This window comes from Oculina patagonica, chromosome 1 (assembly GCF_052425735.1).
Source record: "Oculina patagonica isolate OP01 chromosome 1, crgOcupat, whole genome shotgun sequence".
NCBI classification, from domain to species: Eukaryota; Metazoa; Cnidaria; class Anthozoa; order Scleractinia; family Oculinidae; genus Oculina; species Oculina patagonica.
Genome location: NC_135758.1, coordinates 20,327,492 through 20,342,574, shown reverse-complemented (window position 1 = coordinate 20,342,574; position 15,083 = coordinate 20,327,492). Strand labels below are relative to the sequence as shown.

The 15,083-nt window shown below is 42.5% G+C and overlaps 1 protein-coding gene across 1 annotated transcript in view; it reads right to left on the bottom strand.

Annotated features, from left to right (window-relative positions):
* Positions 1–1,493: 1,493 nt before the first annotated feature.
* LOC144661439 (uncharacterized) overlaps positions 1,494–15,083 on the bottom strand; it is a 38,203-nt gene continuing 24,613 nt past the window's right edge. The window contains exons 7-10 of the mRNA XM_078522209.1: positions 11,212–11,367; positions 3,960–9,627; positions 2,646–3,248; positions 1,494–2,035 (exon numbers count right to left, since the gene is read on the bottom strand). Coding sequence (XP_078378335.1) covers positions 1,652–2,035; positions 2,646–3,248; positions 3,960–9,627; positions 11,212–11,367 — 6,811 coding nt within the window. The 3' untranslated portion in view covers positions 1,494–1,651. The remainder of the gene's footprint in view (positions 2,036–2,645; positions 3,249–3,959; positions 9,628–11,211; positions 11,368–15,083) is intronic.

The window sequence follows — 15,083 nt, the reverse complement described above, 5'->3', positions numbered from 1 at the left end:
TGAGATGATACCAGGCTGTACGTCCGCGCCCGCGTGCATTCATAACTCTGTGATCACAACTCTGTGACCAATTGGTGCGCTTTGCGCAAGAAAAATCCTTTCTGCTGGTTCTCTAGCCCCACTTAAGGCATTGACAGACGAGACATAGTTCTGCGTGTCTTTCGGAGACAATGTTATAAAAGATTTGGTTTATTTAACTGTGCGATTGTCAAGTTTTTGTTAGACACTCAGCTTGTTCTACTGGAAATCCGCGAAGCTGACTAATGGTTCTGTTTTCAATTCGCTGATTAAAAAAAAAAAACATGATTGCGCGCACCTTGTCCCTGAAAAGGTAAAATATTTTCGATTTTTATGTTGGCTTTAAAATACCAGGAAAAATGGAAGTTTTTCTATTGGTAGCTTTCTTTTCTTTGAGCGATAGCCAACTCGACTGCGCCTATTGAGCTCACTTATTACGTTTCCCCCGTACTTTCCAAACTCGCGCGCGTTCGCAACGACATAGACGCACACGCCGCACTCGCACACAGACTGGCTGACTTGAACCGAAGCACTTACACATTAGGCACCTTTAAATTAGAGTAAGAGTACGAGATTGAGTACGAGTACGACTTTTGCATCCTAGAACGTAACTGTATTGAAATTCGTAAGTCGCACTTGTACTTAGTCGTACTTGATCTCATACTCGTACTCCAAACCAAAGGTCCCTGCACTGCAATTTTAGTCTATCGTTGCTACATGCATCAGCAAACAATCGCATTTAAAAGTGAAACTTCCCCTCGTTGCATGCTCTCAGATAAGTGGAAACTGTCATTTAGAGCTGCTAGAGATACGGAGGACAGACAACTATCCATAAAGAATGTTTCCAGGTTCTCATTGCTTATTTTGCAACTCTTTCTATCTTTCGAAAGCACTCTTCGATTCCCTATATCTGAGAGCCCGGAACCAAAACTCCAAACAAGTTCCAAAAACCTTCTTAATTTTAAAAAACTCTAAACAGTTTATAAGTCAAAAATGGCTGCAAACGTTAAACTGAAAACAATATTTAATAATTGAGTCTGGGAAACTAAACGAGCCCTCGAAACGTTATAAAGTCAGATTGCCCGTAACGAAAATAAACAGTCTACTCTGATCAAGTTATAATCAGAACTATATTCACTGGAATACAATTCTGGGCCGTTTATCGACACCAATCCCTTTAAAAATTAGGAGACTTCGTCACTTTAAATACTTTTGGACCCTCTGCCGGAGATCTGAATTAAGCAGGAGTGAAAAGGGATCGTTTATATGGGTAAATATGTGCAGGATTAGGAAGTTTTTCTCCAAAAGAGAAGGTTTTTTCCTCATGTTACGGCTGATGGTATAAATCATTCTTTACACACTTGTGTTTGTGAGCCAAACCAAATAGCCCTAAAATATGTGCCAATGGCAACAAATGTGCAGGGGTCCCTAACAGACTGAAGTAATACCGTGTTGTATAATCACGGTAGACAAGCTACTTAAATTACTATTGTTTATTCGCTACCGTCAGCAAAAACATGAACAGTTATACGATGACGTCTTACTTATCAATTTTTTTTCAAACTACTAAGGTAAGAGATTATACTTGTTAGTTATTTGTGAAACAGTTTGTACTTTTTATCATTGTTGTTGCTTAAACGTTCAGACAGAAAAAATCTCCCTCTTTCAAGTACTGCTCACTGTCAGCTGCAATCAACCTTGTAGGAGGTGACGAACTTTGAGTTACCAAGCCGGCGCCGTTGCGTGACTCAACTGTCACGTAAACGATGTCACCATCAAACAACGTACTGATGTTGGTCAAAGGCAGAGTAACGTTTGTCACCAAGCCAACATCCTGGAACTGCAAGACGTCAGTTGCGTTCGGCTGTTTGCCAACTGCTACGCGAAAACCGTTTATCTCGGATTCTTTGTCGTTAAAACCGTACCAGTGAGCCCGCATTGTTTTGTTGAACAGATGGCAACTGGAATGTATCCCAAAAACGTCATGCGTGCGGTCTTCACTCACAATTACCGAGCCCTAGAAAAAAAAAAAAAACAAGAGTCAATCTAGTGCAGTCTACAAACCACTTATTACATGTACTTTCAATAACACAAACTGAATAAGACAATTTGAAGTGCAAAAACTAACAAAGGTGACCACCGTGCATGACTATTTGGAAGGAGACACGAGTGAACAAAAAACAACGCGGTATAGAAATGTTTGGTGGTCACCTTATCATTGTTAAGGACGATAAAAAGGTTTCTTGAAGTCACAGGACCTCACTTTACCCGTTAGGACAAATTACTCTTACTCCTGCAGGTAACCTGAGGGGAGGAGCATCCGACGCAGGGGGGGGGGGGGGGGGGGCAACAACACTCGGAGTTATCACACTGTACAGAAATCGGACCTAAGCAGCGGTTTCGTGAACTGGGATCTGAAAAAAAAATTACTTTACTTAACAATGGCAGAAACACAAGGCATATTATCACTAGAAAACGAATGCAACGATCCCTATGAGATGCATACTGACACGATCCCAGTGACGATTAATACTGTATACATGTATATGAACTTATACAGGTGATGGAAAGGGTTTCTTTCTTTGTTGAATTTGATTGGTATTATATTATAAGGAAATAAACTATACCTTTGAAGGTGGTGTATTGTCAACAATGACTGGAGAAGACACGCTCTCTGTGGTAAGTCCAACTTTGTTTACACATTTCACAACAGTGTAATAGCTTTGTCCAGGCTGCAACTGTAGACCTGTAGCCTGCACAGTCGTACTCAAGCCATTCTCTACAATATCAGTCACAAAGTCAGTGCTGTTTCTTATGACATAGCCGCACAGTCTGATACCACTTTCGTCATCCTGGACACCAGTGATATTTGAAACCAGGGTACAGTTTATAACGCACGATGTGAAGTAAAACTGTGGGACAATATCACCGAGGAAAGGAGCCGTCAAATCGACTTTGATCCCGCTTGTTGAAATCACAGCAAAAAGGCCAGCACCATTCGTTACTCTTATGCTAAGGTAGTACGTCCCATAATGGCTCAAGCGGCAGTCACTGCACGTCACGTTTGTTGCATTTGAGAGTATTTCGGTCATGGATTTGATCTGGCACCCGAGAGGCAATGTTCCAACGCAAAATTCTGTTTTGTCTATCCCGCTCTCAAGGTCTTCCGACTTCCAGGAGGCGTGCAGATTGTCTGAAGGACCAATCCAAAGGTTTGGACCAGCTGTGACCTACATACAGAAAAACAATGTGTGTAGCGAGAAAATGTAGTGCACTGCAAATGAAACTTCCCTTTAGGCTAAATAACGTCCCATGAGAGAGATTTGGGAATTATGTTTAGCTTTTCTACAGTCTAGGCAGTTTGATGAGGGCACTGAAGAAAGGTCTTTTGTCTTTTCTCAGCATGAAAATTTTGGGTAATCATTTCTGAAGTGACCAAGCCGGGAATCAAACAACTGACGAAACTAAAACTGACTGTTCTGGCAAGGTTAGAAGGACCTTGAATTTCTACTGTATGTATGGACTACCTGCATTCCTGTATAAGAATTCTTTCCATTTCTAATGTAAAATTCCTCTGCAAGGACTCTTCGCATAACATTGAATGGAAATCGCAAACACAAGGGTCTTACATACGGGCAGTTAAAAGAGACTAATACAAAGTATACCCGGAAGATAGAAATTATATTAGGCGAGTTCTCAAGGATTTTTTTAAAAAAAAAAAAACAGACATAACATAACTTTAAACGAGTGAAGGTCCATTCTGTAGTTTTAAAAATTAAAACATGCTGCCCACTTTTACCAATTTCATCTTCCAGTTTGCAATTGCACAGAAGTTTCTCATGAAGTGAGCCTTTCAGTTAAAAATTTGAGATAGATGTGTCATTAAAAAACGCCTTCATTTTGGTAAAAATTGCTAATTGGTAATTTTAAATTTTAATTACCTCAGTTAACTCAGGTGGACTGACGTCGACTACAAAACCACTAGACCAACCACGTGAAGTGGTTCCCGCGCCATTTGCGGCCTCCACTGTGACGTAATACCTCACACCATGAGTCAGTAACACGTTGTCTGCCTTCCCTGATGTCATCCTTCCGACGGCCGTAAAATTCATGGCGTCCGTGTCATCAGGAGTGGTTCCTAAGCCCCACCGGTATTCCACGATTCCACTTTCTTGGTCTTCAAAAGCATTCCATACTGATTCTACCAAAGTTGTTGATGACTGATAATCAACGTCAGCTAGAAGAGATGATCCATCGTGAACTAGACCAGCATTTGGTGACGTAATATCTACAATGACACCATCAGAGGATGAAGTGCTACTGAAGCCATCAGCATTGGTGCATGTGATTTGACTGATGTAACGAGCGCCTGGGACAAGACTAAGATTTGCTTGAGTGAGGTTCCCTTCGCCTTCCACAGCTTTTGTTAACACAACAGTATCATTTCCAAATACGGATCTGTCATGTGAAGCCGACTGCTCGATCAGTGCCCATGAACAGCTGGCAACACCAGACTCTTCATCTTCAATGCCTCCCCACTGAGCTGACAAGAAATCCGTAGAATTCATAAAATCAATGTCGGGGCCAAAACCATCAATCACACTACCCACAGATGGAGGTGTAGTATCAAAAACAAGCTTCTTTGACGACATAACTGTTTTTAGACCAGCCCTATTTACAACAACAACCGTTACAAAATATTCACCCCACGGTTCAGGTCTAAATGGGCCAATAGTTCCAATCATAGAAGCAACTGCTGGAACAAGGCCACTCTTACATGTCCGAGGAGTTGTTCCAAGGCAGTAACCATTGCTACTAATACCACTTTCGTTGTCTTCAACACCATCCCAAGAAATACTTATTTCAATTGTTTGCATTTCTTGATCGATGACTTTGTGTGACACTGAAACTTCTGTCTTCAGTGGTGGGCTAGGGTCTACAGTGAATCCATCAGAATGTTGTATCGAGCTTAGACCACTTAAGGTCGTGGCTTTTATGGTTACATAATACATTTTACCAGTCTCCAAAACATCGAGATCTGGAATGTTTGGTGCCAGGTCCTTTTCAAGACTCCTACTTAGGCCAACACTTGTGAAGTGAAGAACATCTTCTTTGCCTGCAGCCGTGCCAATAGCCAATTCATAGCCAACAACAGGATCTCGGTTGTCTGCAAAAAATGGGTCCCAGTTGGCACCAACTCTTTTGGTATTGGTAAGATAAGCAAGGTCTGTCCCTGGTACAGAGCCATCTCGAACATGAGCTGGGATAGGCCAAATAGGTTCTACCCGGAAGCCATCAGACCGCACAGCAGCCGGTAATTCTGCTTTATTCAAACAAGTCAACACGTTATAGTACATCTTGTTTCTTATGAACTGAATATCTCTGTACGTCTGGTTGTCTGAGAAAACACTTCTTTCTCCGTAAATAGAGCTGCTGGTGATTTTCTTTTGAAATAAAATGACACCATCAGTATTTTCAATGGTCCAACTGCATGATCGCACACCACTTTCAGTATCCTCCACACCAAACCAAGACACAGAAACATTCCAATCCTCGAGTACAATATTGTAGTCAACTCCAGTTATGTGGCTTCCATCAATGACATCACCCATTACCGGAGGACTGACATCCAATAGCATTCCATCAGAGGTAACAGTTTCAGACAGACCAGCCCCATTAGTCACGCGGACTGTCACAAACACTCTTTTACCTTCCTGTACTTTTATTTCTGGGCAAGTAAATGACTTGTTTGTTCCAGTGCTTGTCACCGATTTGATCTGACAGCCTCGTGGTTGGGTACCCAAACAATACTCGCTATGTATGATGCCACTTTCAGGATCTGTGACGTTTTTCCATTGAGCTGATAACTCCACATTTGGGGAGAAGTAGTCGATGTCTTTGTCACCTGGGCCATCTTGAACATCTTTTCTCTCAACAAGCGGCCTGGATGTATCTATTAGAAGACCAAGTGACGAAACGTTGGAGCTTAATTCAGCCTGGTTTGTTGCAATGACTGTGATGAAGTATGTAACTCCATGCGATAGACTAAGGCCAGTCTTAGTTATCCGAGTGGCCAGATGTATGTTTTCAAAACTAGCAACATCATCTTCATGAGGTTGAGTGCCAATGGCAAAAGAGTACTTCTCTATACCACTTTCAAGGTCTCTAAATGGTGGCCATGATGCTGTAATAGAACGAGTATCTGACTGATACTGGAAGAAGTGATCGCGCGATACACCTGCTATAATAGGACCAGTCTGAATGGGTGGCGTGTGGTCAATGACAAATAATAAGGATGATGACGAAGCAAGACCTGCATTGTTTGTACATTCTACGCTGGTTTTGAATTCACCGTGAAGAGTCGTGATGCTGCTAGGTAGTGAGACATTGCCTGATGAAGTATTCCTTACTGCAGAGAAGACAGCATTTCCAGCTTCGTTAAGTACTGAAATGTTGCACATTTGTATTCCACTTTCTGGATCTGCAAATTCGTCCCACAAGACATTGAAATTTTTGTTACTAATAAATGTTTTCCCTCCTTTTCTACTTGGTAGTTGTCCAACGCGAACTTTTCCTGGAAGAGGCGGAGTGCTGTCAAAGACAAGCGCACCAGAGCATGATTGTGACACAAGACCAGCTCTGTTCCTGGACGTCACAGTGACGTAATACTTCACTCCCGATCTAAAGATTAAGTCTGTCATCGTAGTGTTGGCGTAGTTTGTACGGCCGATGTTGATGAGTGGTTGAACTTGAGTACCACATTTGCTTGTACCTATGGCCCACTTGTAGTACCAAACTTCACTTTCAGGCTCAGAGAATCTGTTCCAATAAACTGCAACACTTGATGCAGTAGCAGAGTAGAAGGCATTCTCTTGGACGTTGTATTTCCACTCACTTTGTGGCCCAAAGCCTGGATAGATTGTGCTTGGTATTGGTGGAGTTCCATCTGCTATGACACCATCTGAAACAAGTTCTCTGACTGCTCCAATCTGATTTGTCACTTTCAAATGCACATAATACTTTGTTCCACTCAATAAATTAAGAACTGTTTGACTTCTGACATGTGTTGAAAGACCAACGTCTGTGTAGTTTTGAATACTAGTTTTGTCGTACTCACTGGTTCCAATACTCCATTCAAATTTCTCAACACCGCTATCCAAGTCCCAGATTCCTTCCCAATTGGCGGCCATGCTTGACAGGGAAGACTGGTACTTAAGATCTGGTTCGATAATCCCATCATGCACCACACCATGACTTGGAGGACTAAGGTCGATGAGCACACCATCAGAGCTCAAGCAGTTGCGTAGTCCAGCATTGTTCACAGCACAGACAATGAAGTAATAGACGTCATCAGCCAGCGAAAGACCCGTTGCAGTAGCAGAAGAGTTACGTCCAATGTTTTGAAATGGAACAACATTTGGTGCACCACCACGAGTTCTGCTAACTCCATACTGGTAATACTTAATCCCCGATTCTGGGTCTGTGATGCCACTCCATTCTGCTGACAATGCGGTGTTATTTGCTTGATAATCAATGTCTGAACCTATGTTGCCGTCATGTACTTGAGCCTTCCGTACATTTGGAGGTGTAGAATCGACGAAAAAGCCATCCGAAGTTACTTTCGAACTAAGCAACCCAGCTTTGTTTTCAGCCATGATTGTAAGACAATACTGCTGGCCATTAACCAGTGTGACGTTTGTTAATAGCAATGATCTTGCAGTCGCTGGATTCAGTGGAATAAATTGATTTCCAGTTACGTGATAGTTTCCCTCTAGGCAGCTTCCTACAGCATAGAAGTACTGCCTAACAGCGGTGTGTGGTTCTGGAAACTGTGTCCAAGTACCAAAAACATGTTTCACGTCCGCCTGATAGTCGACATCTATTTCGGGAGTTTGTCCATCAAACACATCTCCTGGGGAAGGAGGGGTAGCATCAGGTATGACAAGTACTGAATGCGCATCTTCAGATAATCCGGCTGCATTATAAGCTCTTATAATAATGTAGTAACCTTTACCCTGAATTAACGCTAAACCGCTGAATGTTTCAGATGTTGGCAGATTAGATCCAGGGACTGTTTTGAAGTCCAGACTTGATGGTGACGTCCCTGAAGGGATAATAGCCCAGTCGTATCGATGAAGTCCACTGTGTGCATCAGAGAAACCAACCCACTGAACTGTTACTGACGATATACTTGGTATGTAGACACATGGGGTGCCATTTATGAAGTCGTTTTCTCCTGTTACTCTGATTTTACCATTGAAAACTGGGTGATTTGTAGTCATCTTGATGCCATCACTAGTGACATCAATGCTTAGACCCACTGCATCAATCGCTTTAACAGTCACAAAGTACTTAGTGTCATTCAGCAAAGTCAATCCATTATGTGTAACGTGTGTTCCCTTTCCTGCTGATGTCCAAGGAACAATTACGTTTCCACTACTATCTTTAACCTGGTACTTGTATTCTATAATTCCACTTCCTTTGCTTCCATCTGTGAAACCATGCCAATTAGCCGCTATCATGGTGTCATCTGATTGGTAGTCTACATCACTGAAATGTCCATCATTAACAGTGCCAGCTTGTGGAACATCATGGTCTATTAGCACACAGTCTGACTTCACTTGGGTGTAAAGTCCAGCTTCGTTATAACCTCTGACGACTGCACAGTAGCTTTCTTTAGAAACTAGATTCAAGTTAGTTGCTGTCAAAGAGAGGTTTAGTGCTGTGCTCTTATATGAAGAAATGAGTCCAGCACCAAGCCGCTGTACCGCCCAAGTGTATCGTGAGATGGGAGAATGTGGATCAGTAAAACGGTCCCAGTTTGCAGTGAACACACTCGTCCATTTAGCATATTTCACGTCTACGCCAAGTTGACTGCCATCATATGTCTTATTAGCTACGGGTGGTGAGGTATCAACAATAACTCCATCACTTGTGAGCTCAGAAAACAGACCAGCTTTAGTGTAGGCACGAACAACGAATCTGACTTTTGAACCATCTGCTATGTCGTTGAAGGTTTTCCCTGCATTGGTGTTTAGATTTGTGCTGGTGAAAGGCATTAACTCGCTGGTTTGGTTGGTGTTAAATGAAGTGAGAAGCACTTTCCACTCGTACTTGCCAACACCATGTCTTGTTTGCACTCCTCCCCAGTTCACCTGCAACAATGTGGAGGCTTGGTAAGTCAGGTCGGCTCCAGGCCCATCACGGATCCACCCACCTTTTGGTTTCGACGTATCGATGACTAATAGACTGCTGCAGACAAGCGGGTGTGTTTTGCCTCTTATGTCAGATGCTTTCACAGAGACTTTGTAACTCGTATCATCTTCAAGCGTTAACCCAGTGATAGTCTGGTATACAATGGCGTCTGGCAGAGAACCACTAGCAGACGAATTAAAAGAACAAGCTGAGCTTCCTGATAGAACAGACCATCTGAAGTTAAGCTGTCCACATGACACTGAAAATCCGGATACGTTGAGGAATAATCTGTCAGTAATATACTGATAGGTGCTACTTGACTGGAATTTGGAATCCATCATTTGCAGTCTGCCAGTTGTGAAGACGATTTCATCTGTCATTGCTCCAGGACACGTTCCATGGACACCATTACACCTTGTAACAAGATACAGTTGCGATGTTACATACTTCTTTAAAGTAATATTTTAAATGAATGTCCATTTAAACTTCATTCTCGAAACATGATTTAGACACAATTTAATTATCAATCTAGTGAATTCAGTGCAATGTTAAACATTTATGGTAACGTAAACATTTATAATGAAACGAGCTTGTAGTTCCTACGTACGTCACTTTTAATAGTAATGCAGGTTAAATCTATATTTAGTAATTGCCACGACCCACAGTTGAGGGGGCAACATAATACTTAGGATCCCAATAGCATGTCCATTTGAGGCTACATACAGGCTCCTTGCTATTATAATGTTTAAAGCTTCATTGGACAAGTATTTTTTATATGCTTGATAACCTTCTGAGATTTGCAACTGAGGTGCAAACATTCCATTGGCATATGGCAAGTCCAAGATGCTTGTGAAAACGTGTCATTCCCGTATAAAAATGAAACGGATTAACTCGGTTAGACCTGTTTCTTGAGGGCGGTAGGTAATTTCAATATTAGACAATAAAAGTGCCTAATATTATTTACGCTAAAAATAAAAGTATTAAAACTTGGATTCTTTGAAACCTTTGTTTTAATATGAAAGGATGCAATAAAGGTGTCTTGGCTTTAATACCAGACACGGGAAAATAAATGAAACAGCAGTTAGAACCAGCCGATAAAGCAAAAAAAGTATCAATTACCAGGCATAACTAATCGATGATCAATGACATCAATTGGTAATCAATGAGTAATCGATGGGTAATCAGTTGATTAGTCATTGATTATTGGCAATGATCATTGAGTAATCGATGACTAATCGAAGCACAAAAATTTTGTGGCCTATCGATTACTCATCGATGACATCGATTACTCATTGATGTAATTGATTACCTATTGATGTTATTGATAACTCATCGATGACCCATCGATTACTCATCGACTATTATACTGGGCACAAAAGACACACTTCTTGCATTCTTGTACGATTTTTTTCGTTTGTGATTTTTTTTTATCTGTGTTAGACGTATTTTTCTTTATAACTGGTGTTCTTGTTGACAAAATTACGCCTTCATAAAAGGTCAAAAAATAACCTTCCGACATGTTGAGACTTGACTGCTAATCACAAAAACAGATGATTTGTGCGATATTTCACTTTACCCAACTCTTTATCCAAAAACAAAACAACTGAACAGGAACCAACCTGTCCGAAAATGAAACTAACAAGTACGCTGACAAGAATCGACTACGCGGTTATAAATTTTGTTCGGTTGACGTTTGTCAGCAAAGTAAAACTGCTTCGGCTAGGGAAACAGCCGGCATAGAAGTTACATCACGCACTGGAATGAGATGATATAGATGAGTAATGAATGAAATCAATGACTAATCGATGCAATCGATGACTAATCGATAACCAAAAATTTTGTGGCCTATCGATTAGTCATCGATTATTCATTGATCATCGGCAATAATCAATGACTAATCAACTGATTACCTATCGATTATCTATTGATTACTCATTGATTTCATTGATGTCATTGATGTCATCGATTAGTTATGCCTGGCAATTACAACGATTGTACCTCTCAGATTGATCACAAACGTCAACAGCAGGTCGACATATAGTTCCATTTGACTTCATTGTAGGCCTGCAAGTACCATCACCAACACACTCAGAAGTCTTGATGCAACTCGAGGGAGGGAAAGATGACTGACAAGAATAGCCCAGCCCTGAACACCTAAAACAAAAACATACACACTTTTGTATAGTCTCTTTCTCGTTCTATAGTCTCTACTCATGCCTCATATCCACATGTATTATCTGTACTAAGACTATTTAATAAGGTGTATAATTTCCATCATAAGCCCTGTTTAAAAAGTTATTTTGAATAAACCTTGCTAGTTGTGAAATTCGCCAGTGAGTGACAATTAGTTTATTGTCCCTAATGAATGTTCAAACTTCTCTGGGCACTACCAGTACACAGTTTTCGAAGATAGTATATAGTAACCATTTTCAGGGTTTTTTGGTACCTTGACCTAATTTTGTAAGGAAAAGAAAGAAAAAGATAATTTATTCTTTGAGACACAATGCTCTATACTTGTATCTGTTTTACTGACATTCCTGCTTATTACATGTATAACACCCGGCGTATCACATCGAACATTCGGTTTTCGAACTCAATCGAATGCAATCGAACTCAATCAAATGATTAAATTTGATTTTGTTTTTTTCATTTGATGATCATGGGGATAAATGCCCGCGTAGATGCGTCAATCGATCCAGCCATCCAAAGTTATGTTTCCTTTATTTCCATACTTTTTATGTCAAAATGGAGAAATAATTCTGTCACTAACAACAATAACATTACGGTTAAAACATGTCACATACGGCGTGCACCGTCATCCCCATGTGCAATGCCATATTGTTTACTCGCATAAAGTTTTAATTCGCAAAATGTTTTTCTAAAATACGGTTTTCACTTGATACGATACGCCGAGGGTTGTATTTGAGTATTTATAATTTATTTAGATCCCTCATACTATTCTCACTGAATAATTAATTAACGCATCATGAAACAACTATTTAAATACTCTGCGGTCCCTAGGGATGCATTGCTGCATTGCGGGCTCCCCGTATAAGTAGAATAAACCGCGTGGCTTTGATTTCACTGTGTCACAGCGACCGCCGAGCTAGACGACGGATCAAGGTTCGCTTGTCTTTTTAGTTTGTCAACCAACACCAGCTCGTCTTTCGTTCCTTTCAATGGCGGAACCGGCGGGAGAACTACCTCCTTTGGCGGCAGAACCACCCGCAATTCCTGAACCGGCAGCAGAACCTGTGGCAGAGCCTGTTCTTGAACCGGTTGCTCAACCGGCGGCGCCTAATCAGGTAACATTCAGTTTTTAGTGCGTTTCTTTCGTCTATGGCTTTGGCTACTCCTTTGTAGGACGCGTTTTCATATCGTTTCTACAGCATTTTTTGGGTTGTTTGTTTTCCTAGTTTTCGCTAGCACTTTGCTTAGCATGTTTTCATGTTGCACGTGTCCCTGGGACTTTTGTCGGCGTTTTTTAGTATTTTGCTTACTCGGTTCGTTCCAGCTTGTTTCCCAGGCGTTTTGGTTCGTCTCTTTCTTGTTATCTACTCTATAGTTGCCGGTTCTGCTCCGGGACCTCTTGTTTCGTTTTATAGGGATTTTTTATAGCGTCCTTGGTCTTGTTTTTGTCTTTAACAAATACTTTTGTATAAACGGTCCGGGACCGTTCGGCTCCGGGAGCCGGTGTTGTTTTTAATGATATATTTATTGTGTTCGGCTCCGGGAGCCGGCGTTTGTTTTGAACGAAGTAGTCACTTGTAAACGGTCCGGGACCGTTGTTTGGCTCCGGGAGCCGGTGATGTTTTGTACGAAATATTTATTGTGTAATCGGTCCGGGACCGTTCGGCTCCGGGAGCCAGTGTTGTTTTTGAAAAGGGGTGTTTATTGTGTAAACGGTCCGGGACCGTTCGGCTCCGGGAGCCGGTGTTTGTTTTAACGAAGTAGTCACTTGTAACGGTCCGGGACCGTTGTTTTGGCTGCAGGAGCTGGTGATGTTTTGAACGAAATATTTATTGTGTAAACGGTCCGGGACCGTTTGGCTCCGGGAGCTGGTGGTGTTTTAACGAGATATTTATTTGTGTAAACGGTCCGGGACCGTTCGGCTCCGGGAGCCGGTGTTTTGTTTTGAACGAAATAGTCACTTGTAAACGGTCCGGGACCGTTGTTTGGCTCCGGAAGCCAGTGATGTTTTGAACGAAATATTTATTGTGTCAACGGTCCGGGACCGTTCGGCTCCGGGAGCCGCTGTTGTTTTAACGAGATATTTTATTTTGTGTAAACGGTCTGGGACCGTTCGGCTCCGGGAGCCGGTGTTTCTTTTGAACGAAATAGTCACTTGTAAACGGTCCAGGACCGTTGTTTGGCTCCGGGAGTCGGTGATGTTTTGAACGAAATAGTCACTTGTAAACGGTCCGGGACCGTTCGGCTCCGGGAGCGGCTGTTGTTTTAACAAGATATTTTATTTTGTGTAAACGGTCTGGGACCGTTCGGCTCCGGGAGCCGGTGTTTGTTTTGAATGAAATAGTCACTTGTAAACGGTCCGGGACCGTTGTTTGGCTCCAGGAGCCGGTGATGTTTTGAACGAAATATTTATTGTGTAAACGGTCCGGGACCGTTCGGCTCCGGGAGCCGCTGTTGTTTTAACGAGATATTTTATTTTGTGTAAACGGTCTAGGACCGTTCGGCTCCGGGAGCCGGTGTTTGTTTTGAACGAAATAGTCACTTGTAAACGGTCCGGGACCGTTGTTTGGCTCCGGGAGCCGGTGATGTTTTGAACGAAATATTTATTGTGTAAACGGTCCGGGACCGTTTTCGGCTCCGGAAGCTGGTGTCGTTTTTTAACGAGTTATTTATTGTGTAAACGGTCCGGGACCGTTAGGCTCCGGAAGCCGGTGTCGTTTTTACCAACAAGATATTGAACAAGATATTTATTGTGTAAACGGTCCGGGACCGTTGTTTGGCTCTGGCAGCCGGGGTTGTTTATTGGGAGTCAGATTTGTTTTTAAGCAAAATAATTATTTGTGTATACGGTTCGGGTCCGTTTCGGCTCTGGGAGCCCGGCAGTTTTTGGTTTCAGGGTACGTACGGGATATTGGGCATACAATCCGGAAACTTTCTGGCTCCGGGAGCCGGATTTCCTGCTTTGGAGCGAAGTTTCTTTGGGATACGGTCTGGTACTTATTCGGTAGATAGTCTTGTCTGGTACGAACATATTTTATCGTGTTTTCTTTTGCGATCGATCAGTACTGGGGCTAAAGAGGAGATAAGAGTTTCAATGTAATGCTTCCTTTTTTCCGTCAACCCCTAGGCGGACGATCGTATTAAGTTGCTTGAGGACAAGTTGAAGGCTCTGGAGGACAGGCAAGGCGTTGACGTAGTTACCACCGCTCTTGCGACAGTCCGTAACGCTCTTCTGAAACCAGAATCAATTTACGATCCTTGGGAGGCGTCATCTCTCGTTGAGGCCCTAGTACGAGCGGCCAGGTCGTCTGCCCACGAGAAGGCAGACCACTACGCAGCCATATTGGATGAATTGAAGGGGAGATCCAGTGTCCTCTCACCCTCCGCTCATAGAAAGCTACTTTTGGGGCTTTTAGGCGACCCGGTTAGAGCCAAGGTAGCGAAAGAGTCTTCGGCGCTTTTAAAGTCAATCCAACGAGAAGAGCCTGGGTTCCAGAGTCGTAACAGCACCCGCCACTTCAGGCGCCAACGCCCTTACATCTATAGTCCGGGAACTGCTATAGATGTGGCCAACCCGGGCATTTTGCCAGGGAGTGTGGCCGCGGACGAGGACGCGGAAACTCAAGGCGTTAGCGACTATTGTCAGGGCGTGGAGTACGATTTTTGTACCTTTCCTGTGC